This window comes from Trichogramma pretiosum, unplaced genomic scaffold (genome assembly GCF_000599845.2).
Source record: "Trichogramma pretiosum strain Unisexual culture from Peru unplaced genomic scaffold, Tpre_2.0 scaffold41, whole genome shotgun sequence".
Taxonomy (NCBI): Eukaryota; Metazoa; Arthropoda; class Insecta; order Hymenoptera; family Trichogrammatidae; genus Trichogramma; species Trichogramma pretiosum.
Window position 1 is genome coordinate 293,146 of NW_019640824.1, and position 26,928 is coordinate 320,073.

General features: G+C 41.9%; 1 protein-coding gene across 1 annotated transcript in view; it reads left to right on the top strand.

Moving 5' to 3' along the window:
- Nucleotides 1–2,910: 2,910 nt before the first annotated feature.
- Nucleotides 2,911–26,928, top strand: part of LOC106656602 (band 4.1-like protein 4) — a 68,618-nt gene continuing 44,600 nt past the window's right edge. The window contains exon 1 of the mRNA XM_023463252.1: nt 2,911–3,093. Coding sequence (XP_023319020.1) covers nt 2,980–3,093 — 114 coding nt within the window. The 5' untranslated portion in view covers nt 2,911–2,979. The remainder of the gene's footprint in view (nt 3,094–26,928) is intronic.

Consider the following 26,928-nt stretch of genomic DNA (forward strand, 5'->3'; position numbering starts at 1 on the left):
TAGTACAGATTGAGAGAAAAGTGAAGTAAACTACGTCATTGAGACGCTCTCGAGCCCCGGCCAGGTAGGTGCGCGAACATACGTTTATTATTATATACGTATACACGCCATGCAGCAACAGCAGCTCCCCGTGCGCTCGTCAAAAAGCTCAGCTTGTTGCAAACGCGCGCGCGAGAGAGAGAGAGAGAGCTTTATTATGTGTATATGATTTAGAAATTATATACGCGCTCGTGTATAAAAGTCAGCTACGTACATTACACGCCCGTAGCAATGTACGCAAGCTCAAGCGACAATGTTACATTATATTTAATAAAGGAGAGGACGTAAAAGCGTGAAGAAGGGAGAGAGCGAGTGAGAAGAGAGAGTGTGCGTGTGCGTGCGTTGGAAAAAAAGCCGTGCGAACGCGCGAGTTTATAATTTTTTTAGAGAGAAAAATTACAAGAAAGCTGGATCAGGCGAGCTTGCAGCTAGTATATATGCGTATATGTACGGGAGAAGGTAACACGCACGGGCATGCACTTGGCGAAAAAAAAAAGAAAAACGTTGAAACGAACACTGTACGACGCTCGAAGCTCGACCTCACGGTATATTCCTATACACGTGAGTGATATGTGTGTGTGTGTGCTGAATTAAAAACGCCGTCGTCGTCGTCACAGCTTCGCAAGCTCGCTACACTATATAAGGGGGTTGGGTTATATACTCTCTCTCTCTCTTGGCTCTCTGCACATGCACACGTGTGTGCGTGTATGTGTTTTTGAGCGCCACGTAGTAAGCGTCATGAAATAATTACGCGCGCGTATACATAGATGTATCTTCTCGCTCGGGCGCTGTAGGCTGGCAGCTACAGCCTCTTTCTTTCTCTCTCTCTCACTTTTTCTCGTATCCGCGCGCACACAAATGCCCGCGCGTACGTACAGCAGAGAAATAGTCGCACGTACTATATATGCATAACACGACACAACACACTGCACAAACGAAAAAGAGAGAGAGGCAGAAAACGAAGAAGTCGAGGAAGAAAAAACGTCGGAAGGTGACTGAGTCTGCAGCGGTGTATAGACAGACACACGGTGGGCCATGGGATGCAAATGTCGCGCGCCGCGTACATTATACACACACGCGGGCGTAAGCCGAGTCGCTCATGCTGCATCGTCGAAAGTCGCGACGCGCGTACGTGCCTCGGTACGTGCATACATACACGCGCTGCACTTGTTTTTCCTCTCTCTCTCTCGAGACTCGCTGCAGCGAGCCAACTTATCCCATACTCGTACGTTATAACAGCTGCTTGCGTATACGATACGTATACGACCCTGCGCGTATAATCATCGACGGGGTTTATCGCGAGGGGATGATTAATGAAAAAAAAAAACGCATACCATGCACCAAGCCTTGAATATACGCAACGAGCTTTCTACGTTCGATCATATTATCGCATGCGTCTCGTCGTGTAATTGTCGTGCGCGCGCAGTTTGGCGAACGTCACGTGCATGCACGCAGCATTATACCTCCATCAACGACTGATACGATATTTATACAATATATAACCCACGAACGATCCGATAGGACGACAGCGATCAGATGTATATATCGGGCGAGAGAATAGAGTAACAAACAAAACGTTTTCACTCGCGGACTCGAAGCCGGGTGCCTGTATCAGGACACTCGAAACGATCGACGAATAATTACGCTTTAGTAACGGAGCCACGTACCCGAGATTTTTATCACGAAAAATATGCCAACTAATGGACTCTCCTGTTAATTTTGTGCTTATAACGGCGACACGCATTTTTACAGCGACCTCATATATACGTACAAGCACACCGTTGCATTTGAACAACTTCCTATATCATGTGCTCGAGTACCATTCTAATATTGTGCGCTTCGAAGACTCGAGTGCGCCGCTAGCTGCGCGCGCGCGCGTCTTGTTTCTTTATTAACATACTTAATAATGGCAGCAGCAGCAGCAGCAGTAAGGGTTGCGCGGAAAAAAAATGAAAAGGTGCGAATTACGTCATCGCTGCTGCTGCTGCACTTCATATATATTTACATAAGATACAAGCATGTGCACACATGCAAAAATCTGCGTACGCACGTGCGTACATAATTTAAACATGTATACGCCGCGATGCTTCGTAATGCAGTAGCAGCAGCTCGTCATTGAGAGTTTTTCAAGCGTGTACATTCGGCGTGTATGACATAACTGCTAAAATACTATGTATATTAGTTCATCTCTCTTCTTCTCTCGAATAACTTGCACTTTTGCGTCGTAACGGCTAATTTAAAATTATTTAATTTCTCGCGTCGATAAAAGTATCGTTACACAATTATACTTTTGAATTACGATAATTGCTTATCGATTTTAAGCGATATCTGTACTATCATCATTTTTTTACAAAACATTTTTATTACGCTCGAAGCTTATTCGTATGACTAACTTATTAAAAACGAGAGAAGCGACGGAATAATCGCAGGGACGAGAAAAAATCATCGAGTTAGTGTACACGTTAATCAAGAATAATGCGTTCTATAAGGCATAGACATGCGGGTTCGTGTAAGCTACAGCACATATCAACGAATCGCTGTATCCTACATTACAATCGTCACTGTACACCAGCTGAAAAGAGATAATGGCTCGGTGCGCGTAAATCACTCGACCGAATCCGCAAAAATGGGGGCTGCTGCGAAGCGATCCTATCATCCAGATACCCAAAATGAAATTGCTGGTATATATGATTATGGAAAAAAAAATTCAATAACAACCCTCGCGTCCACTAAATTCATTCGTAAACATCATTACATCGTCACCACGAAACGAAATTCTGCCCGACAATAATTGACCCATGTGTCTTTTGTTTTTCCAGAGTATGTCATATGAGAGAAAGGACGCCGCAGTGAGATCAGCAGCAGCAGCAGCAGCAGTAGTTGTCGGTAGATCGAGTAGTGACGATTGCCTTAGACTGTGATCCGCTGCAAAGCTGCATCATGGTCGTCGACTGGCTGTGTCCGGGCCTGAGGCCCTCGGCGAATCGCCGACCGCGACTGCTCCACTGCAAGGTCATACTGCTCGACGAGCACGAGCTGCTACAGGACATTTTGGTGAGTAGCTGAAAGGCATTATATTATATTCTGTTTTTTTTTTGGTTGGTTGGTAGCTTCGATCGTTCGTAAAGCACTAATTGAGAGGGACGATTTTGCAACGATTGCGAGCGATCCGGCACAAAGAATCGTCGTGCGCCTACTCGTTTGTGGAATTGCGAAGCTCTGAATTTATATATCAAAGATGGCAACGTCGACACAAAGCCGTGCCATGCACCTCTATATATCGTTGGACCATTAAGTCTTTTTCTCTCTGTGTGCCTCTCTCTCTCCATCTTTCTCTTTCGCGATCGAATTTTTTACTCCATAAAACGAGTGAAAATTTAAACTTTGATATCTATAATAATACGATCCAAGTGGCCGTGTCACGGTGGCAGTTACAGCGATCCTTATCGTCGTCGTCGAGCTGCTAAAAAATTCAGGAAGTATATAACTTTTACGAGAAATTTACTCGTCGCTTATACAGCGGCAGCAGATCGGCAGCCGCGTCTCGTCTAGCGTCGTCGTCGTCGTCATGCACATTTACGCCCTGTTAGTATATGTGTGTGTGTATACTTGTTGAACGAAGCTCCGAGTTCTCTCTCTCTGTCTCTCTCTTTTGCCGAGGAGAAAATAGAGTGAGCGAGAGAGAGGCCGAAGAGAGATATCCGCTTTTCGGAGGGGGAGTGAGCGGTATAGGCGAGCGCTTGATCAAAGGACATTTATGCTAAAAGAGAATCTTCTTCCGTTAATTCGCTAGGCTGCGCGCGTTCCGCCGTAGCGCTCAGCTATAAATATATATAGGCGCGGCGTGGCCGGGCGGCTGCAGTGCCACGCGCGGCGCATCAGCACTTCTTATTCGCCTGTATATACCGACTCTACGAGCTGCCGACAAAAAAGACTTTGAATGCAGCCGTGGCTGTACATGTTCGCGTATTATATGTGTAAGAAAAACGAGCTTTTGGCTCTTAATTGTTCGTTGATTCTCGTTTGGTTTCACACACAGACGGTGTACGGTGCAGGCTCGGGCTGGTCGTCGTTTTTTTTTCCTCCCAGCTTCTATTTATTGTCGATTCGTGTGGCAATTGTACTTTTTTTCATGCGGGCTCGGAAAGAGAAATACGACGACGCGAACTTGCGGCGCGTTGACTTGCTCTCAATTAAGACTCGTATACAGGGAGTCGTACACGGTACTTGCTATGTTTTTTTTTCGTGTTTTTATCGCTTCGAAACCATTTGCTCGAATTAGCCGGTTCAAACGAAATGGAGCGGGACGAATCTCTTGTATACGAATTTCTCACACACAAAGTTGCGATTCTTTTGAGAGTGGCACAACAAAAAACGTTGTTTTTGTGTACATGTTTTTATTAGAATTCTCCGCTGTATTCTAGGTTCGCGTTATTTGATTATAATTTAAATTAATATTGTACATAATAGATTAATTGTTTTCGTATCTAACATTATAATATGAAACAAATAAAGCAGCTTATCGATAGTATCGATAGCTTGGCAAAGCTATAATACGCGCTCAGAAATTACTGCGCTTCAAAGACGGCTATTACAACGATCGAACTTGATATCGACTTCGAGGAATGTTTACAACGGTAGCAGCTCTTGATATGATTGCACAATCGACCGATATCGATATCTCAAACGAACGATTGGCGGGCGTCTTGTAAATTATCCCGTAAGCGTGTCGCTGGTATTGTATACAGTCGAGCGATAAACGCTTACGCTTACCGGTGTATTAAAATTATAAAATCATATAATACAATTGTGAAAAATAGTGCAAAATGTAAATATAGGTAGGTGATGTCTCTACGTGAAGTGCGTCAACGCCTTTTGGACCTCCCGCAGATCAAAGATCGTCACGTTTTCAGGAATGTAAGACTTGACACAGCCGCAGGTACTTGCTATAGATCTCTTCTTTCTTCTGCATATCCGTCTTACTGATGGTCCGCCTGGCCTCGTGGCACAGCAGCCCGACCAGCATGTTCATCTTACGGGCGAATCCCCCGATCTCCGGCCGTTCCAGTCGGACCATGAACTCGTCGTGCAGCTTGCAGTGGTACATTAGGTCCTGGATTTCGAACGGTAGTTTATTCTCCTTGTTATAGTTGCCCAGCCAGATCACGGGCGTGTCGATTATGGCCAGGTATATCGAGCTCAGCTTCGTTTGGTGCCATTCTTTCAGGATCTGTTTTAGCATGGGCACCTCGCGCTCGAGGCGCACGCCCTGTCCTCGGGTCGAAGCGCAGCCGCCTGCAATCCGCGCTTCCTCTTGCACGGTCCGACCGTCCGCGTCGCGCTGTCTGTTCTCACTCGGTGGCCTCAGATACACGGTGCCGGGTATAGTCGTGCCGTGGCTCACCACTGATCCGAGCTCGGTGTATAAAAATGTATATAAACTTGAATTATTTTTAAGTATCACTTGAATTTAACTTGCAAGTGTGTACTAATTTTTTGGTGCTTAAATATCTGATTGAACTTGATTAGTTTTAATTTTTACGTTTGTCTCTGCAGTAGTAAACTCGTATAAGCTGTTTCAATGCTGATTTGTCTTGATATTATAATTGCACAAAAAAATGAATGAGAATTCAATCATAACTAAAGCCAGCATTCGCCACTAGATGGCGAGTATCTTTACTAGTAAATCTGCAAGTGGTATAAGTACATTCATACGTTAAATTAGTGCTTGAACATCCTACTGTTACATTAGATCTGCTGTTTAAATTTACCTCTTTTGATATGTATCGTTGGCGCTTTGTTAAAAGCGACATAACCAACCAAGTCGATTTCGTTCTCTAGGGTGATTTTAACAAATGTTTAATTTCGTCAGAATTCGTATTTTTCGTTGATGATAATTGAGATCCATGAGATTATTTATGAAGATGTTCGTAAATTTAATTCTAATCAAATTCGTTACTCTAGTAATTGAGGCTTGATGAGTTGTTTTTTAGGTGTATAATATAAAATCAATAATTCCTGTAGATGAAACGGGAGACCCGGAGATCGTGTTCATTCAATCCCACAACATTGCAATTATCTAGTAACATAAATCTTCATTAAAACCAATCAATAGCACAATACGGCTCGAGAAGAGAGACCGGCATCAAGTCGACGATTGATGCAACTATCTTAGCCCAGATGAGGTTGTCATTTTTTAAAAATTAGCCATGAATTCGGAAGTATGTCTCACTTGAGACCTCTAGAAAAAACCAGTAGATGGTCCGAAAAATTCTAATAAAATTTTGAGACATGCCTTACACAAAAAAAAACGATTTTCTTCAAAACTGAAGAAAAAACAATTTTCTGCCCATTCTCGAATTCACAGAGAATCGATCGCAGACATCCACGCGTATATATTTACGTGCCTACGCGATCGGGCGTTTTAAAGCTCTCTCGTCATTATAATAGCCTCGAGGACGACGATGATCTCTCCCTTTGGCGGGGCAATAATGTAGCGCTGCCGCTGCGCGCAGGATATGATCGAGCCGCCGGGGGTGTGGGAGGATCGACGGGCCAAGAGGAAGAGACGCACTATATTATTCGCTCGCAGCTCTCTCTCTCTCATACACGTATATAGAGAGATCAGCTATTTGAGTATTATAATACCTATATATATCCTAAGCTCTCGAGGGGTATATAGTCTCCACGTGCAGCACCTCTGTGTCTCTGTGCTGCGCGCAAGCGAGCATCGATGCTCGGCTCTACGCATTAGCCTCGAGCGTGTGCGGTGCATCGCGCGCCTCTCTCACTCTCTCATTGTTCGCTCCCTGTGAATATATTATGCACTGTGCGGTGCGCGCGCGCGCGCGTGTGTGTGTGCTGTACGTGCAGCTCGTCTGCTCAAGTGCATATGACCTTGGACTCTCGAAGAGAGAGAGCAGCACGATGAGATGCGCAGCTCGGAGCTTCGTAATGATATATACGCGCGTTATATATATTCGCGGGTGCACAGCGTTGCAGCTTCCTTGAAATGAGCTGTTCCTGCCGCTGCTGCTGATCCTGTGTGTGTACTCAGGTACGTCATCGTCTTGTAAATGCAAGATCTGCATGCGGTATACACCAATTATATATACCCTCGGCTCAATTTTTCAATGTTATATAGGTAGCTTCGATATATATACGAGCTGCTGAGCAAATTACACCGGTTGAACGATCGATAAGGTCAACGTCCCGATTTTCGCTCAGCTAAGGGCGTTTAACAGCGAAATTAGCGTATATAAAAAGATTAAACGAATTTTCGGCAAAATAAGTGTATTTAAATGATAGTTTACATGTCCAGCTATGATACTGATATGTGTGAAAAATTATTTTCGAAGGTTTTGAATTGAAAAAATATAAATAAAGCTGGCTCCTTTACAGTACCTATTTTCGCTCACGCACAACGTGACTGACCCGAAATTCGCTCACGTCTGTCCGTATTTTCGCTCAGCGACTTTGCTCCATTATTCAAGACAGGGTTATGTAAATAAAATTGCAATTTAGAGTAGGAAAACTTATATATTGTTTTACATATTTAAGAATACAAAAATAAAAAGTATTTTAAATGTTAGATAACATTCTTCTAAATTAAATTAGTATTGAAAAGTATAATTTATTTTTAGCTTAGTTTTCTTTATTTTCTTTTTTCCTTTTGGGTATTGACTTTGATTTTGCTGTAGGTTTGGCTTTTGATTTGAGTTTTGGTTTAGTAGCAGCTTTCGATTTTTTAACATCTTTCAATGTTTTAACTTCTTCTTGTACTAATGCTAATTTCTCTTCCTTTATTTCAATTTTTTTATTTCTCAGCATTTTAGATTCTTCTTCAAGTTTTTTCAGCTTCTCTTTTTCTAATTGTATCTCCTTTTTCTTTTCTGCTATTTCTTTATCTTTTTCTTGCTTTATCTTAGTTCGAGCTTCTCTTAAAATTTTTCTCTCTTTTTTTATTTTTTCAGCTAAATCTTTTTGGTCTTCTTTTTCTTTTTTCCACTTTCTCCATATATCACCAGTTGCAACTGCTGGAACTTTTTCTTTTGGTTGTCTTTTTCCTGGTTTAGCTGGTTCTTTTTTTGGGTAAAATAAAATATCTTTGAAAATTTTGGAAACGTGTTGAGCTTCTGGCTTTTTCACATCTGTAATTTAAAAAAAAATAAACATTATTTACAATGTTAAATATAAAATAATATAAGTAAAGAAATAGTTATTACCTTCATTTTTAATAGTTGTTGATGGATTAGAATTAAGCTCAATTTCCTTTAAAACTTTACAATTTGTATCTTTATTGCTTAAACAATTAGAGAGAGCTTGATTACTTGATTCAGGAGAATCTTCTACAATTACCATGTCATCGACGGTTATTTCACTTAAATTTATGTCAGATTCTATAACCAATTCCACATCTTGAGCTACAAATTCATTTATTACCGATTCACGAACAAATATATTTTCATCTTCTATTTTTTCTTTCTCGACCTATAATTTAAAGATAAATGTCCAAAACGTTATCAAATTAACTGGAGTGAAACATTATTTGGTGTGTCCACTAATCACTTTTTGTAAAAATGTTATAATTACAATAACAACAATTTGTTTGCACTAAAAAAAAAATAAAAAATAAAATTCATCACATCTCTGTTCATCTAAAAATGACCTAAAGATTGAAATTAAACTGTAAATAATAACTATCTTTAGAAAATGGTGTATATATTAGTTTTAAAAATTTAATAATGTTTTTACCACGATATTTGAAGTCTCAAGGGAATAGTTTTCATTGATGTTGACAGAAGGAAGAGCTGCTTCATCACAATGAGAATTATTTTCCTGGGTGCTTTTTGAATCTGCACAACGTTTCCAGAAAGTAAATAATTCAGCGTACTTTTCCTCCCCGTACCAATTACCATCTCGCTGCTTAGCATGTTTAAACATGGTTATAACATTCTTGTCAATTAACGTTTCCACAAACTCCAACTTGTTAAATTCAATAACAGGAGGTTGAGAAACAGTGTCATCATTCAGGTTTTCAATAGCTTCATCATCATNAGCATATGTAAATAAACTTACGATTGTGCAACTTCTGAAGAAATATTTCCTTTTGTTATACTTTATTAATTGTAATTACCAATGTAATTATCAATTTAATAACTTTCGTGTCTCTAACTGCTATAATAATATTGAAACGAAGTTCTGTAAATACCCATGCGGCATGAGCCGTGCTGCGATGTATCGTCGCACTAGGGACAAGCGGTTATGTTTGCGACGGATTGGAGCGAGCGAAAATATCAGCAGAGCATAGATCTCATGTACCGAATTTCGCTCACCTACATTACTATAAAACAACTTAAATTTTCGATGATTAATTTTTAACAATCGAATACTAAGGTATTATACTATTAAAAAAAACATTCCCGAAGTAGATCATTATCTTTAAACATGATTTATTATAAAAATTGAAATTGCAATATCTTAGCCCAAATGCTAAGATGTCGGAAAATGTCACTCATGACGCAGACATCGCTTTAAAACTTATTTTTTTTCTTCAAAATTAGTTTCAGTTTTTGTATTTAGTTTGTCATACTTCAATCCAAATTACTTAGAGAATGCAAAAATATTTTTTTTATTTCATTTTATTTAGCAATTAAATTATTATTATATATTTTTGTACGAACTGAGCGAAAATCGGGACATGAGCGAAATTCGGGACATTGACCTTACATACGATTACTACTATATATATGTGTGTGCGCAGCAATGAGAGAGAGAGAGACGGGCGCGCGCACTCGCATACGCGCTTATTGTTTTGCTCCTGCCCTATTAGACCGTACGCAGGCTAATTTCTTCCTGTTCCGTATAGCGAGCGCTCGCGGAAAGGGGGACTATACTACTACCACCACTACTCTGCGCCGCTTGATTTCTTTCTCTCTCTCTTTCCTTCTTCTTTCGATCGAGAGAGATTTATTGTCGCTTATGCATATATGTATATGGCATAACTCGAAGTTTTGCATATAAGCAGCCGCGCTCGCGCAAGCATACATGTACCGGATTTTACCTCCTCCTCCGTCTCCTCCTGCCGCTCGCGACTTCGAACTCCTTTTTTATACTTTTCTCCGCCGTCGGTCTATAATAATGGCACATTGCATTTGCGTTAGAGGGGGGTCGCGATCTCGGGGAGTCGTCGAGAGTGATTGATTGCTCGCGATGACGACGACGACGACGACGAATGAGCGAGCCCGCAGCGCGACGCCTCGCGATATGTATATAATAACCGATTACTGCGACGCAGTTTATGTTTACGTTTGTGCATTTACTCTCGTCGATACACACATATGTACGTACTTACGCGGGGTAAGTCTGCTTCTCTCTCTCTTTTTTTTCAATCGAAACTCGTTCATGTGTACACACGTACACGTGTATATATGTACGTAGCCTCAGACGCACGCATTAGGCTAATTATTAGTCTGATCTCACGCACGACTGCGCGTACGTACCCCGCGTATATCGATGTATATCGCATGTTCCAATGCAGTTGCCGCGTTCATATATGTGTAGTAGTATCGCGCGAGATATCGTCGATACACATATTCGTATTCGTAACTTTCCTCATTCGATGGAGCTTGCGAGGCGCCTGCCGTAATATAACGAGACGGTGACTACTGATACAGTTGTAATAAAGAGATAAACGAACTTTTTTTCAGCATACGTAGCTGTTTCCGATGACACACCCCACGCGATTGGAACTGCGCCTACATTTTATGTATAGATAATGTGTCGCGGGCGAGACGCGCCACGGCTCGTCGACGAGCGTACCATTATGTAGGAATGCGACTGCACGCACGTTTCATTTGCGCTGCCTGACAAAATATAGAGTAAAAATCAAGTATGTTTTATAGAGACAAAATATTCAAAATGAGACAGTATTAATGAAAGGTATAGAATAGGTTATCCTTAATTTTAGTAGTGTTCAAATCCAAAAATAGTTATTTAATCATATAAAATATTATTATATTCATAATAGGTTTTACATTAAACTTGCTATAAATTTTACAATGGTACGTATCAAATGTCCTTTCACTCTGGTACAATTTTTTCATGATTACGTAGTCATGCCATGGCGCGAGAGGGGAACATTTTGGAATGAATATATTAAAATTTTTTATAATATTACTCTTTGTCACAGAGAGATTTTTAAAGTACTTAATTTTAGAAGATCTGAAAAAATTTGCAAAGAAATCGACGCCAAGTTTGAATTATAAACTGATTTAAATATTTTGAGCAAAATTTATAAATAGATAAATCAGTACATTAATTGTAAACAATATAATCATAAACCACTTTGGTAAGATCCTTCAACGAACTAATCATATTATATAGGATAAACAAATAAGTTTGTGTGTTGTCATTTCTGATGAAACAAGCCATAATATCGAAAGATCAATTTTACTCATTCAATTTCTGTGACACTAAACAGACTGATCCATCGTTTAATTTAGACTTCAAAATGAATGAAAGTGAGAAGAAATCCGAAGAAGTTGTCATGGAAAATAATTTAAGTGGACACGACATTGTCTTTTCGGATGACAAACAAAACGAAGATGATATTTGTCAGGATTCATTTACGCTAGAATCAAGCATGATAACATATCAAGACAAGATTCACAATGAACGAAAAAATTACGCATGCGACAAGTGCGAAAAGACATTCGAGTTCCGAAGTCATTTGAGTAGGCACCAAGTATCTGAACACAAAGGCCGCAAAGATTTTGCATGCGACAAATGTGAGAAGAAATTTGTGAAAAAATCGAGTTTGATTAAGCACCAAAAATTAGTACACAAAGATTGCAAAAATTTTAGGTGCAACAAGTGCGAAAGGAAATTTGAAAATAAATTAACTTTACTCAAGCACAAACAAATATTCCACGAAGTATTCAAGAATTACTTGTGTGAACTTTGTGCCAAAAGATTTGATGCTAAATATAGTTTGCTCTTGCACATAAAGACGGTACACGACGGTCGTAAAGATTCAACCTTTCATCAGCGTGGGAAGGAATTTAGAGAAAAATTAGATTCGATCACGCACCAAAATACAATGTATGATAGTTATAAAAATTATAAATGTGATAACTGCGGGAAGATATTCGAAAATAAATCGAGTTTACTTTTACACCAAAAAACAGTCCACGAAGGTTCGAAAGATTACGTATGTGGTAAATGCGAAAAGAAATTTGGACTGAAATCACATTTAATGAATCATCAAAAAACAGTCCACGAAGGTCTCAAAGATTACGCATGCGACAAGTGTGAGAAAAAGTTTGGACAAAAAGAGCATCTGCTCATTCATAAAAAAACAGTTCACGAAGGTTGCAAAGATTACGTATGCAACAAGTGTGAGAAGAAATTTGGATTAAAATCGAATTTACTTTTTCACCAAAGGATAGTACACGAAGGTCACAAAGATTTCGCTTGCGATGAATGCGAGAAGAAATTTGGATATAAGTCAGATTTGTTGAAACATCAAAGGACCGTCCACGAAGGTCGTAAAGATTTCGCATGTGACAAGTGTGAACAGAAATTTACACAAAAACCGAGTTTGCTCTACCACCAAAATACAGTACACGACGGTCGCAAAGATTACGCATGCGACCAGTGCGAAAGTAAATTTGGATCGAAATCGTATTTGCTCAAACACCAAAAGACAGTTCACGAGGGTCGCAAAGATTACGCATGTGACAAATGCGAGAAGAAATTTGGACATAAATGGATGCTGATTCGGCACCACAAGACAGTGCATGAAGGTCGGCAACATTATGCTTGCAACCAGTGCGAGAAGAAATTTGGAGTAAAATCGAATTTGGATAGACATAAAAGGACAGTACACGAAGGGCGAAAAGATTATGCATGCGACCAGTGCAATAGTAAATTTGCAATGAAATGGTCTTTGCTTGTACACCAAAAGACAGTCCACGAGAGTCGCAAACATTACGCATGTGACAAATGCGAAAAGAAGTTTGGACGAAAAGCGAAATTGCTCGGACACCAAAGGACAGTACACGATGGTCGCAAAGATTACGCATGCAACAAGTGCGAGAAGAAATTTGGACAAAAGTCGAATTTGTTCCTGCACACCAGAGTAGTCCATGAGGGTCGTAAAGATTTCACGTGTAACAAATGTGAAAAGAAATTTGGAAAAAAATCTCATTTGTTCCTGCACAACAGAACAGTCCATGAGGGTCGCAAAGATCACGCATGCGACAAGTGTGAGAAGAAATTTACCCAGAAACACAATTTGCTGATCCACCTACAGACCATACACGACAGTCGCAAAAGTTTTGCATGTGACAAGTGTGAGAAGAAATTTACACAAAAATCGGGTTTGCTCGACCACCAAAAGATATTTCACGAAGATTGCATGGATTATGCATGTGGCAGGTACGAGTAGAAATTCGGACGAAAATCACGTTTGCTTTTTCATCAAATGGCAGTCCACAATGATCACAAAACTTTTGATCTCGACAATTGCAAGAAGAAATGATGATTGAATATTGTGATTATATTATAGATACTAATACATATGTTTTAAGAACGTATTTAAATGAAAATTGTGTTGAAATGATCGAACCGTACCTCATATAAATTTTCATTATACTTTTGTAAAGCTAGGGAACATTGATTCGATAACGAGCACAAGCGTGTACTGCTATTATTACCTTCGCGTATGTTAAAAGGATGGTCAAAGGTTTTGATGAATTTGCCGATGAATTGATTATATCCGCTAAAAGAGACGTGACCGATAATAAAAATAAGATGGAAAAAATATCTTGGAAACCATTTAATAATTTAATTAAAAGCAAAAAATATTTTCTAAATTTCTTCAAAATAGTAAAAACTCTCAGAATTGTTATTTCCTTTTCTTCGTACTTTTATCAATCAAAAATTTCATTTTGTAACTCTTCGAAAATTGCAAGGGCATCTCTTTTTCTAATCCACCGGTATGTATTTATAGCACTTTTCATTGCCATAAATCGTTAATTTTCAAATTTTCTATCGTAATATTTGGGGGGGGGNNNTTGGGGGGGGGGGGGGCGTGGCTCGAGTATGAATATCTCGACTTGAATAGACGATGTGTGTGCAGCATCGTGACATGTTCGCCAATCTCTTACACCATACATTCTTTAGTTTGCTTATCAACTCTAGATGTCGCGTCGACAACCCGCAAGTAGTCAAATCAATTTCGGTTGATATATAATGGTCTTAGCATAAATCATAATTTGCACGACTGCAGGTATTTTAACCGTTTTAGAATCTTTCTGTGTAATGAAGATTTTAATTCGCTCATATTTTTATAACTGGGTGAGAGATCTTCTCTCCTAAATGATTTCCAAAATTACCTGTTTAAAAAGAATTTTTTTAAATATGAATTAATGCCCACAAAATTGAGATACTTAATTATACTTGCAATTATCATATTTATTACGTTCACCGATCCTTTAGTGTCCCTTCGATCGGTAAATCAATTTTCAAATTAATTTTGATTATGAATAAAATTCAAGTGATCAATTTAGAAGTGGCTTTGACTAACACTCACATACAGTCAGAAGAGCAGCCCTTAGCCATAGCCGATAATAATTCTGTAAAGGATAATGGTTGAATAATTTTGAATGAATTGTTGATATAAGCAGTGATTTAAATAATATTACCCCGAGATAAGAACGAGGACTACAACGCAAATGATTAAAACATCAGAAAGCAAATGGGTTTGTGTAGAATCATCTGAAAGCAATATATTATGATATTAAGCTGATTATGATATTGAGCTGTATAGAAATTTACTTTACATACCAGCGACCCGAAAGTAGCATTTCCCGGCCGCTGCGCTAAACGGGATATTGCTATTTTCGGGCCTGGGGTATGTAAAATCGTATACTGGCCTATAATGGGAAAAAAGAAAGCCTCAGTGCACGTGTTAATCGACCTCGGCTTCGCCTCGGTCGCTTATTTCACGTGCCCTGGGACTTTTCTATTTTTCCCGGCCTAGGGCAGTAATATACTATTACGTACTCGTCTCGCTCTTCTGGCAAACTAAACTGTCCATTAGTTTATGTCACGAGAAAAGAAGAAAGGGGCTAAAAATTTAAAGCTTAAAAATATAAAATTACGGTAGTGCGTGGTAAAATTTACCATTGGAATTTTTCCGATACCAGAGAGTAAAGATAATTAAAATATTTAGATATCACACTTTTTATACATATTACAGTCACTCTATCGATAAATTCTGTTAATATTTTGCTGATAGTAGTTATAAAAAAATTCTCGCGTGCCTACGGGCCAATCTCTCGCCCGTAGTGTTGCCCTTCATTGATTTACCATTGAACGTGCCACAAGCGCTCATTCTTCTTTCCCTCTTCTTTCTCTTATTCATAAACGTGTGGTATACACGAAAACAAAAAAAAAACACCCCGTGGGACATTCTCTGCATCGTGTCCACGATGAAACCTGGGCTTTCACATATCGCTGCGCTTACGATTCATACACACGGATCCTCGAACCACCCCCTCGAAGTAATTGTGACATTCGCGCCCGCTTCACTGCTGCGTGTATAAATCCTCGAAAAACAATCGCCGTGTATATATACGTATAAATTCATGCGTCGCACACACGAGCCGGGGCTGCATCATGGGACGAGAGTCGCTACTGCTGCTGCTGCTGCTACACTACACGTCGCAGAGCGTCTAAAGAGGCTGTGAAGCGCGTCGTTGCGTGCACGGTGCTGCACATACACACTATTTTCGTGAAATAATAATCCACCACCGCCGAGCACACATGCCTAAAACAAAGGCGTATGTACATAAACTCGGCGCCGTTGTTCACCCGCGCGCGTCTTTCGGGGGCCATGTGCGCGTTCGGTATATATATGCGCAGGCCGTGTTGCACGTACAACACGCGGGTTTTTTTTTTTTCATAAGATGCCACTTGTGCAAAACTTTTAACTGCAGTTGCAGCAGCAGCAGCCACGACTCGCGCTGTACTCGATTTATATAATTGCGATGATACGCCGCGCCCACACGCTTAGTGAGCTTACGAAAGCTATGTATGTACGTGTGCGATGTAACGTGCATACATTTCGAGTGCGCGTACGCGCATTAAAATTACGAAAGTGTAATTTGCGCGTATGTATGTATACGTGCGTACGTGTTTTTTTTTCGTTTTTCACTCGGTACCTCCGAATCCGCCGGCTATATAACATGTATATATTTACGTATATGTAACCTACCGCGGGTGGTGGCTTTTTTTTTTTAATTTTTAAAATTTTCTCAGCTCAAGTGGCTCACGGGCGGGGCTGGGTGAAAATTGGAGTAGTCCATATAATCAAGAACACGCGCGCCGGATTACATATACGTAGCGGCAGTAGCAGTGGTAGCGGTAGTGGTATATGGCAAATAGCGGAGAGTCGCGAGAGCGACGCTCGAGAGGCTCGACCTCTTGACTCCTAGCGCGTCCTTGAAATGTACAAAAATTATTACGCGACTGCACATATTATACATAAAGTATATATAAATATACGCACGCACGCACGCAAATGTATACGAGTACGATGTCGACGAGAAGATTTAATTGAACCACGAGGTTTTACTTCTGATGCGCGGGTTTATACACATAATGCGTAGGAATTCGGAGCCATGTTATATACATGTGTAAGCCCGTTGATTTAGTGTCTATTCTCGTGCATATAGGTAGCACAGACGTTTCATATATAAAAGGCAACATTTCGCTTTTGGCAATAAGCATGCCAAGGAGGCTCGTAATTCATTTTCACCCTGCGAAGAGAGAGAGAGAGAGATCGTCCGAGATTTATCTCGGCGTTGCTGCTGCGGCTCGGGTCTTTTAATAAACGCTAAGTTTCCGCGTAAACTATATCATTTTTGTTGCTTAATTGCGCAGACTTTTGGTCTGAGAGCTTTAATGTTTTTTTTTTGCTTTGTATATACTATGTACGAGAGCATTTACAATTAATATAAAGGCGCGCGGCCGGGCGGGGACTATTATATCCGGTAAAAATGTGTAGCGCACGAGACGTTGCTCCGAGCGGCCTGCCGCTCAAATTGATATTACGTACGTCCGATGTATATATATTGTATATACATATATGCCCGAATATAGCCCGGGCCACGAGGCCAGCAAGATAGATAGAGCGAGCGAGAGAGAATGGAATGACGTTTTAATTAGATCTGTTGAGGGAAACGCGAAAATTGAGAGAGTGAGAGACGCTACCGCCGCCCCACATTATATACACGTAAACTTTTAGAGCTAGGCGAATTTTGGGAAGACGGGACGATTATTACATATAGCTCCAAATAAGGAGATTGATGCCAGTAAATCGTCCAAGAAAATTCGCGCGTGGAACGTACGGCTGACCGCTTAGATTTTTTTTTCATTTACTCATATTTAAGTGAAAGGTTTTTTTAATTGTCAGCTCTTTCCCGAAACGATCGTCACATTTTCCACGCTCGGACGAGAATTGCAACATCGTTGCGAAACGTAATAGCTAATAATGATATGAGGCGCGCGCAGAGTCACGCTTGGCTAGCCGATGCTTCCTGGCGCAGGCGGGCAAAGCGACACCAATTTTCGCCGCAAAAGTCATAATTTTACTTAAATGCTATGTGCGCGCTCGCATAAACAGCCGAAGATTTGTTCGTTAATAATTTTACTCGTTTATTATTTAGCGATTGCAACGAGCTTTGCATTGCGTGGCTCGTGCATTGCATTAGCGTTACGCGTTTTTACGTCTATATCGTATAACCATTTATATTTTTTCCTCTCTTTCTCTCTCCGTGCGCTAGTTTTTTTTTTTCATTGAATTATACGTCGTACCGCGTACAGCGCGGCACGATATGAAACAATCGAAAGGCCCGCGTATCGCAAAAGAAAAAGCTACCGAGGCAACAGCAGCAGCGGCAGCGGCTCGATATCGTCCAAGTCGATTGTTTTACGCGCATACGCCGCGGTAAGTTCATAATATCGAGCATCGACGATTCGCATTTGCATCCGAAATCACGCATTAATTTAGACGTTGCTCGGAATTCGGCCTTTTTTTTTATATATACGTTCACGTCCGATTGCACGCAAGCAGGGCCGCCTTGCCGCGTAGCATACATTAAATATATTACGACGCGCGGGGGCCTACAGGGGCCGCGTCGCTATTATTGCCGTTGCTGTTGTTGTTGTTGTTGTTGTTGGCGTTGCGTGTAGTGCTTCTGCTGCCCGAAGCGCATTTCTCGTAATATTATATATACGCGCGGACTCTCTCTACGCTCGTAATATCCGAGAGGCATAATAATATATAAATCTCGATATATTCCGTTTTGTCGACTTCTCCCGCGCCTCTCTCTCTTTTCCGATGCCCTATTATTAGCCGAGGCTCGCTCGCTCGCTCAGGACCCAAAAATTGCGGTTGCAACCTACTAATTCGACTTATATAGAGCCCCGAGAGAGACTCCCAAAGTTAGGGCATTAATAACAACGGAGCAGCAGAGAGAGAATACACCGGGCAACTCACGGGTATACACACTGGGATATTAACGTAGGTGGTGGCTCACGGTCGAGAACGAGAAGCTCCGAAGCAGCAGCAGGAGCAGTAGTAGTAGTAGTACGCGGAATACGAGATATTATACTGCGTGAGTCATGCGTCGTGCACGAGGCCGGCCGGCGGCGGGGCCAGTGCAGCAGCAGCAGCAGCAGCAGCTTTCTTCATTATAGGTCGTCCGGGGGCCGTTGCTGCATGGGGCACGCATGCATATAACGCACACGTATAATACGCGTAGAGCTCGAGACTCTTTTTCGTCGCATTTTTACCCCCTTCTTTCGTTCTCTCTCTCTCTCTGTCTACGCGTTATGGTGCAAGAGAGACTGAGGCACTGACTGGCGAGACACCGAGAGAGAGAGAGAGATACAGAGGTAATTATTGGCTTTTTCCTCTCCTGCTCTCGTGCGATCCGCGAGCAGACCTCGCTCTCTCTCTCTTTCTATAATACTCACTTGGTCCTTCGTCCTTTTTTTTCTCATTATTGCTCTCAGTCAGAGCTCAGGCAGTCGTCGCTCAGTCAATGGGATTCCTGCATAATTTCTCCTGCTGCTGCCAGACGTATAGCATCTACTACTACGCGCTGCTGCTGGCTGCATGCATGCGTGCATGGGGTATAAGCTCGTGCACGAGCTGCAAGTGTGAGAGCAGAATTTTTTTCGGGCGCTCATATACACACATATAATACGCGCGCGTTTCGTTGACGACGTCTGTACGTATACATATCCTACGCTGCACACGAGCGAAAACGAACGCGTTTTGACTGCTATTCGTCGTGACTCTTTTTTTTTTTTTTTTATAAAACGCGCGTTGGTAGGTATACACGCGCGCGCGCGCGAGCGCGAGTTACAGACGTGCCGTAGCACTCACGATGATTATTAACTGCACGTACGCAGCGGCGGCAGCAGCAGCGGAGCCGCAATGCATGATGTACAGTATACGATCGCGTATACGTGAGAAAAACAGAGAAAGAGAGATTTTTCGTTATATTCATACGGCGAACGCGCGAGCGCATGCACACGAGCTCCGGTGTGTATATGGTAGTAGTGGTACGCGTGACGCGCATTCCACCAGCTGCCCTTCTTCGCTTCCTTTTTTTTTATTTTTTAAGGTGCATTGACGGGCCGAATTGATGCACGCGCGCACGCGCCTTTTGCAAGCTGATGCCTTTATATTTTTAATGTATGTAGCGCGCGGCATTGGTTCGCGATTCATGCAAATTCGAGCTGTAACGACGATGTTTCCATCCGAGCTTCTCCATCGTCGATCCTTCCACAAAACTTGTAATATACGCTCGATCGATCGATCAATCGTAATAGCGCGTAATAGTTTCGTTGCTTCCTTTTTCTATACCTGAAAAATAAAGGAAGATTAATCAAACTTGCGCGCTCCGATCGTTCGATAATCTCTCGCAGATCGATCGCGCGCAGTCATCTAAAAAAATCTTTGTATTTTATAATATATACAACAAACCACGCGTTGAAATCGCAACGCGACGCGATGATTTACGAGAGTTATAAGCTCTCGTCGCGCTCTCGAGGTGGGCGTGTTCCGCCTCGTTTTGAGAGAAATAGAAAGAAAAAAACTCAAAACTCGCTTTAAACAAGAAATCTTGATGTTTACACGCGTGCTGCACGAATTGCTATATCGTACAAAACTCGCGAAGATCCATCCAGTTTGCGCGCGCGCGAAATCAATTATTTTGTAATTTCTCGCGAATGGACGTGCTTCCTGTGCCATTATATATTTTTATTGTACTTTTTACCAAATATAAGAGAAAAAAAATAAAACGCGCGCTCGTAACGTATATCTCCGTCCGTGCCCCGCGCGCTTACAGCAGCGGCGTCCAATTTGAAACTCGTCGAGCAACTCCGTGTATAAGGCACGTACTCGCGCGAGCCGGAAGCTTGCGCCGCAGCGCAGTTTATGTACACATCGCGATTATTTATAGCCAATATTCGGTCAGTGAATGTGCATATCGCTTGGACTGTAGTATAGAGTCAACTAGACCTCGACAGAGAGAGCTCCTTTTTGCTTGGCACACGTTATCTGGCGAGGCCGTTAACGGACCCATAATGTTGCTGCCTATGTAAGATGCAGGAACGGGCGCGAATACAGCTAATCGCTTTTTGACTCTCTTGGTTTTTGTTGTTATCCAAGTCAATAGAAGATCAACTGGTTTTTCCTCCCTGTGACTCGCGACTGTTTTTGCGAGCGCGAAGACGAGAAACACGAGAGCTTTTGCGAACATGCCTGATACAAACTATCGCTCGACAACACTTATTATTCTACTTCAGTCTATGAATTCGTTACCGATGCGAGTACATTCAAAACATCGAGTGCATACATCCATCCCTTTTTTGGTTTTATTTGTCTCGCGTACTACGTCTGAGTGCATTAGTTGTACCGAGCGCAGAACTTTTGCGTGGGGCTATATGGTCAATGGCATCGAATTTTTTAAATTGAAAACACGTGCCGCATTCCTGTGTAACGGACACCCCTTTTTTTTTTTTTTTTTTTTTTAATCAAGTTCCGCGATTTATGCGCCTATAGCTAGAGCAGCTTTGGGCGTAGCTGCTCCGTGCGGCAATTTGAAAAATTTCGATGGAACTTTCGAGTGCAATCATGTGGATGAAATATTTTGGCCGCTCACTGTCTATTTTTTTTTTTTTTTTTACAAAATCCCAACTTTTTGTTCCGACCTTTTTTTTGCTCCTACCATCGGCAGTCAGTTATAGCACACGATCAGTGACTTTTTTTATCATCCCAGCTAGTGTACGTATACTCATTGTACTTGACTTCGTGTATATAAAAAAGCCAAGGATATCGAATTCTATACATTATGAGCAAGCGCGAGCGTAAGCGTGGAAAAAATATATAAGAATCAATCGATGGTGTATGTGTGTGTATACGAGCGCGACAACGCGAACTCGAGCTCGAGACAGAGAATCTGGATGACGCAGTTGGGCTTTTGAGCTTGCAAGCTCTGTGCGCCACGTATATCTATATACTTTTAAGGTCGTCTACTCGAGTAATTAGATGCGAGATACAGATGAGAGGCGCTTGTCTCTCTCTCTCTCCTCCCTCTTACTCTTCTTTCGTTAAAGTCGCGCTTTTGAATTTGCGAGCACCGGCGAGGTAAAAGTTTTAATCTATACATATATACCCTATATATTGCCACATATATAGCCGAAGATTGGCAGTACAAAAGTTTCGGGCTGGATTTTCCGCTCGTCGCGCGCGCTCGGACACATTTCACCGATTTGTTCCCTTTCCAGGGAAAGAGAGAGAGAGAATCATCGGCTTTAATTCGAGTTTTGCTCTATATAGCTATGCGAGTTTATATATATATACGCACAGTGTAACGGTGCCGAGCGTGTGCGACGGTGCGCGCAAAAGTTTCGCGCCCGATTGATCGATGCCTGTCTCTGTATCTGCTGTGCGCGACGACAGTGAGACTGCACGAGGGAGTCGCGGAGAGCTTTTTTCTCCCTTACATATACCTATAAAAATATACATATATACCTGTAGCGGGGACAATGGACTCTATTATGCAGGGTACATACTTCGTCTGATGAATTTGCGCGTCTCGCGACTGCGTGCGCCCATACGTATCCATCCGCTCCATTCCTGGGCAAGTATATATGTACGCAGTATCAACGCACAGCAGCGACGCGAGCTTTTTCTTTTTATCGAGTTTTTTTTTCTGAGTGCAGCAGCAGCAGCACGACAGACAGAGAGGCAAGAGCGGGGCGTTTGCCTTTTCGAAGGAATGCGAGAAACCTTATGTATAGGAATGTAGCGAGACAGAAATGAAAAATGCGTGGGGTATAATATATCCGTACAATAGCTGCTACTGTGCGAGGGTGCAGTCGCTCTCGCATTGATGTTTGTGTATAGATGTGAGGGCTCGATTATCTTTAAGGCTTTATTTGTACAATATATATGGGTGGCGTCGCATCGAATGTAGAAGAAATTTTTACACGGGCAAAGATTTCAAGTTGAAATTATTTAAAGTTTGAGAGGTAAATCTGGAAACAAATATTTCGGAATGAAATTTCGGGTAATTTTCAATTTTTAATTTTTTTTACATAAATTGTGTATTAAGAATCAAAAAAGCTCGTAGGTTAAAATTTCGGTTTCATCGAAAAAATACATGCATGTGACTATATCAGTACCAATTTATTATTTTTTTAATTGCAAAAAATACTTGAAAAACGCAATCAAATATTATTTTCAAACCGAAAATGATCAAAAAGATTTAATCCTATACTCAAATTCAAACATTTTGATTGAAATCGCTCAAAAAAATCATGCGAGTGCAATCATAATTGAAGCCAATATTCACCACTAGAGGGCGAGTAACTTCATCTGTAAATCTGCAAGTGGCAAAGTGAAAATTATTGTATAAGTATAGGCAAAAAAAACGTTTTTGCTCAATGAAAAACTGTGTAACTTCCATGTTGTTGTATTTTCACGTATTATTTGCTCATTCTTTTTTCGTTTACTTTCCACTTCTTTTTTGTTGCCCCAAGAAAATTTTTAATAATGTATACATACACGTACGCACGCACACGCACGCACACGCACGCACACACACATATATGCGTGCTCGCGTCAGGTAGACGCGCGCCGTTTTTTGTGTCTGACGAGAAACTACGAAGTGTAAGCTCTTATACATTTTAATAAAAGCTGCAACTTTATTATTGAAAGTGCGCGAGCGTGAAGTTCGCATCAAAGCCCGCGAGTAATAATGAATGACGACCTTCAAAAAAGGAGAAAAAATGTCTACCATTTATTGCACACATACTTCGAGGCGCAGACAAACATCCATGCACGCGTATCGCAGGTATAAAATGTGAATAAATCATGAGACTTCGCGCGAGCTTCGTTCGTTATTATCCATCCTTTTTAACTTCAAAAATAATACCGACAAATACACGCTGCAAATTATAAATATGAATTTTTTTCGCCCTCTGTTTTTTGCGTTGTCGTCGTCGTCGTCTTCTTCGTCTCTCGTGTAACGAGTATTGCATTCTCTTTCCTTGTAATCGTGTAATAATAATGGACAAAACAATTTTTATGATGAAAATATCGCGCGTCGAGAGCCGAGACCGAAATTCTGCTTTTTAGACGTCGGAAATTATAGGTTTCCGCGCGGAGAGACAGAGAGCGAGAGAGAATCGACGATTGTTACGAATGTAAACAATAAATAGCGGATAAACGAAGGGCTGGGCAGCAGCAGCAGCAGCAGCAACAGCGAAAAAAATTGACTCAGCAGTAAAAGTTATAATACCGAGGCAATAAAAGAAAGGCTGCGGAACCAATTGACACGGGCGTAGGTACAAAATAAAAAAGAAAAGAAGATGATTCCAAAAATCACGTTGCGTGAAAAAGGCAGCCTATGGCAACAAACTCACTTTGGCCTCTGATCCTTATGGGCATATTATCACGCGAAGGTAAAAGCCATTAAAAGAAACGAGAGATAGAGCAACAAAAAAAAAACGAGCGGAAGAAAGAAACAAAGAGTTTTTATATATAATATGGAGCAAGCGAATAAGCGAGAGGGACAGATATAGCTCCGGGTAAAACGAGTAGAGAAGTCAAAGCAGCAGCAGCAGCAACGTTTCGCTCTCGACGTCAGGTAGGTGTGTATGTGTGTTTGTATACATTCGAGAGATTCCTCGGGTAGGTATACACGCTTTTGACTCGGAGCCATCGGTTCCCACGACGAAATTGGCTGCAGGGGGCGACTCTCCTCGAGCCTCGCTCGCGCGCAGCAACCGTATATATATATATACGTGTACCAAGACTCGCTGCACGCGGCGCGCGAGTTTTCATTCCTAAATAAACGGTTGCTAACTGCTGCCGGCCAAAGTCTCTCTCGAGCGAGCCGGCGTATATGCACGAAAATCGAAGAAGCAGCAGCAGAAGCAGACACGAGAGGAAGAAAGGGAGGAAGAGAGAGAGTTGAGGATTATACATCGCACATATTATGAAAAATGAAAGGGAGAAGAAAAAATTTCTTCGGCTCTCGCTGCCACTCTCGGGCCAGCAGCGAACAGCTAGGACGACGGCGACGTCGACGACGACGACGACGATGATGATGATAAAAAAAGAAGAAGAACGTAAGAAAGAATAACCGAGAGAGAGAGAGAGAGAGGAACGAAGAAGAAGTAGAAGCCGAGCTCAAGGTAAAAATATCCGGAGGAACGATCGTTTGGCGCACGCAAGCGACCGTAAGATGATTACCCAGGCTAGGGTTTAGGGATATATAGCCTCGAATGCTTCTGCTGCTGCTGCTGCTGCTTTTGCTGCTTCGTGCGTGCGCGCGTCTGTAAGCACATACCTTGTAAGCAGCGACTTCGACTTTTGCCCCGAAGCTAAAATACTTGCTGACTTTTCGCAACGTATCCCTACCTATGGTATTATTATAGATGTATATAAACCGCACTTGCACGCGCGCGCGCGAGGATCGTCGTCCTGTATATATATCGTGCAGTTCGCAGACTTTAAGCTGTTGCTGCTGCCGCTGGTGGTATACGTCAAGCCACCGCTCGTCGTTTGATTTTTCACGCACGCATTATAACGTATATAATACGCAAAACTTTTCTCTCTCTCGGCTTTATAACAGTGCAGCGCACACGTGGCTTTGGGTCAACTCGACAAATATATACACAATATATTCGCACGACGTTTTTCACGCTTTTTTCTCTACTTTTTTTGCCGCCAGCGTTCAACCTTTTTTTAGGTTTTTTTTTAACCCGCCGCAAGCCGCAGATCCCTGTGCGTGCACCGGCGGCGGCGGCGACCCGCCCAATGGTATCATTATAACGCCGAGTTGCCCCCGAGGTGTATATAGATGTTTATGCGCCTATTATTTTTCTAGCCTTCTTCGTGGCCGCATGCGATTTCTGTGTACGGGCGCAAGGTTTCTTAGACGCGAGACTATTTACGCTCCGCTTTATTCTTTTTTTATTTCTCTCTCTCTCTTTCTTTTTTTCACGTGTATATAATATTTTTTTCTATCTCTCTCGAGTGCGGTTTTAGGGATTACGTGGCGAATTGGCCTCGTCGCAGCGACGCGCACAGACCACTTCTGACAAAGAGATATTAATCGAAAGTATTATAGAACGAAAATTGTCTCTAGATATATAATATGCGCGGTCGCGAGATTATTATACGTGCTCACTCGACCGTTCGATTGCCATTGTTCAATTTTTTAACGGGGCTCGCCTCTTTCGTTATCATGCACACGCACGGACACACACGCTTTTCTCTTCTTCTTACGCATACATAGCTATACGATATCTCCGTCAACGCGCGAGCAGACTGATTTTGAATCGCCGCTTCGCAGCTCCCACCATGGGAAATACATCGCGTAGTTCCTCTCGATGGTGTGCTGCTCCTCGTCGTGCGCGGCGCGCGAATCTCTCCTCGTGCAATATTTATCATCGTGCCTTTGTCCAAATTACTCCGGGGAACGAGCCGTGCACAGCCCGCAGGATATAAGCTGGGCGTAGTAGTACCGCTACCGTACGTATAAATCGCAAGCTCGCGCGCGATACGGAAAATCATAAGTCATATTCTTAACACGTAAATAGCGAGATGGAGGAAGAGAAAGAAAAGTGTACGCTGCATCGGAAATGCGCCCAGGTGTACTACGGCTAGCGCTGTGCAGAGAGCATCGTGCCGAGTCATGTTTACAAAAGCAGCTCCGGGTGTACATATTTTTTTTTATTCGTAAAATAGCGAAAATAAAGCGACACGTGCAGAGAGCTTAACGCGTATACGTGCCTGCGCAGAGAATGGAAGCTGCCAGTTTTCGTCCTAATTGCAGCCCGAACGAGAAAAGAAAAAATTGTGTCATAATATTGTTGCTCGCAGAAGTCAAGCATAAGCCTCGTTAATTTGTTTTCTTCGTACTCTCAACGAGACCAAAGCTTAAAAATTTATCGCTTTCGAAGATGAAAAAAAATAACGACGTATATATACTATACGTACACGTGTACGTGCGTACTGCAATTATACCGGCGCCAAGAGATATACAGTATACATACACAAAAAGCAATTAAGCGCCCATGGGTACACATCGGCTTTATAATGTGGGCGTCTGTGCTGCTGCCGCTGCTGCTGCTGCTGCGCGCACGTCGATTGCCTCGGACGAGCAGCTCTCTGCTATATAACTTAAACCAATGTACTATAAACGGGAAGGTCCGAAGGAGCTGCTGCTGCTGCACACGAGCATCAGTCAAATCGAAAGGGATGGGCCTCTGCGTGCTTCTCTTGCTGCACAT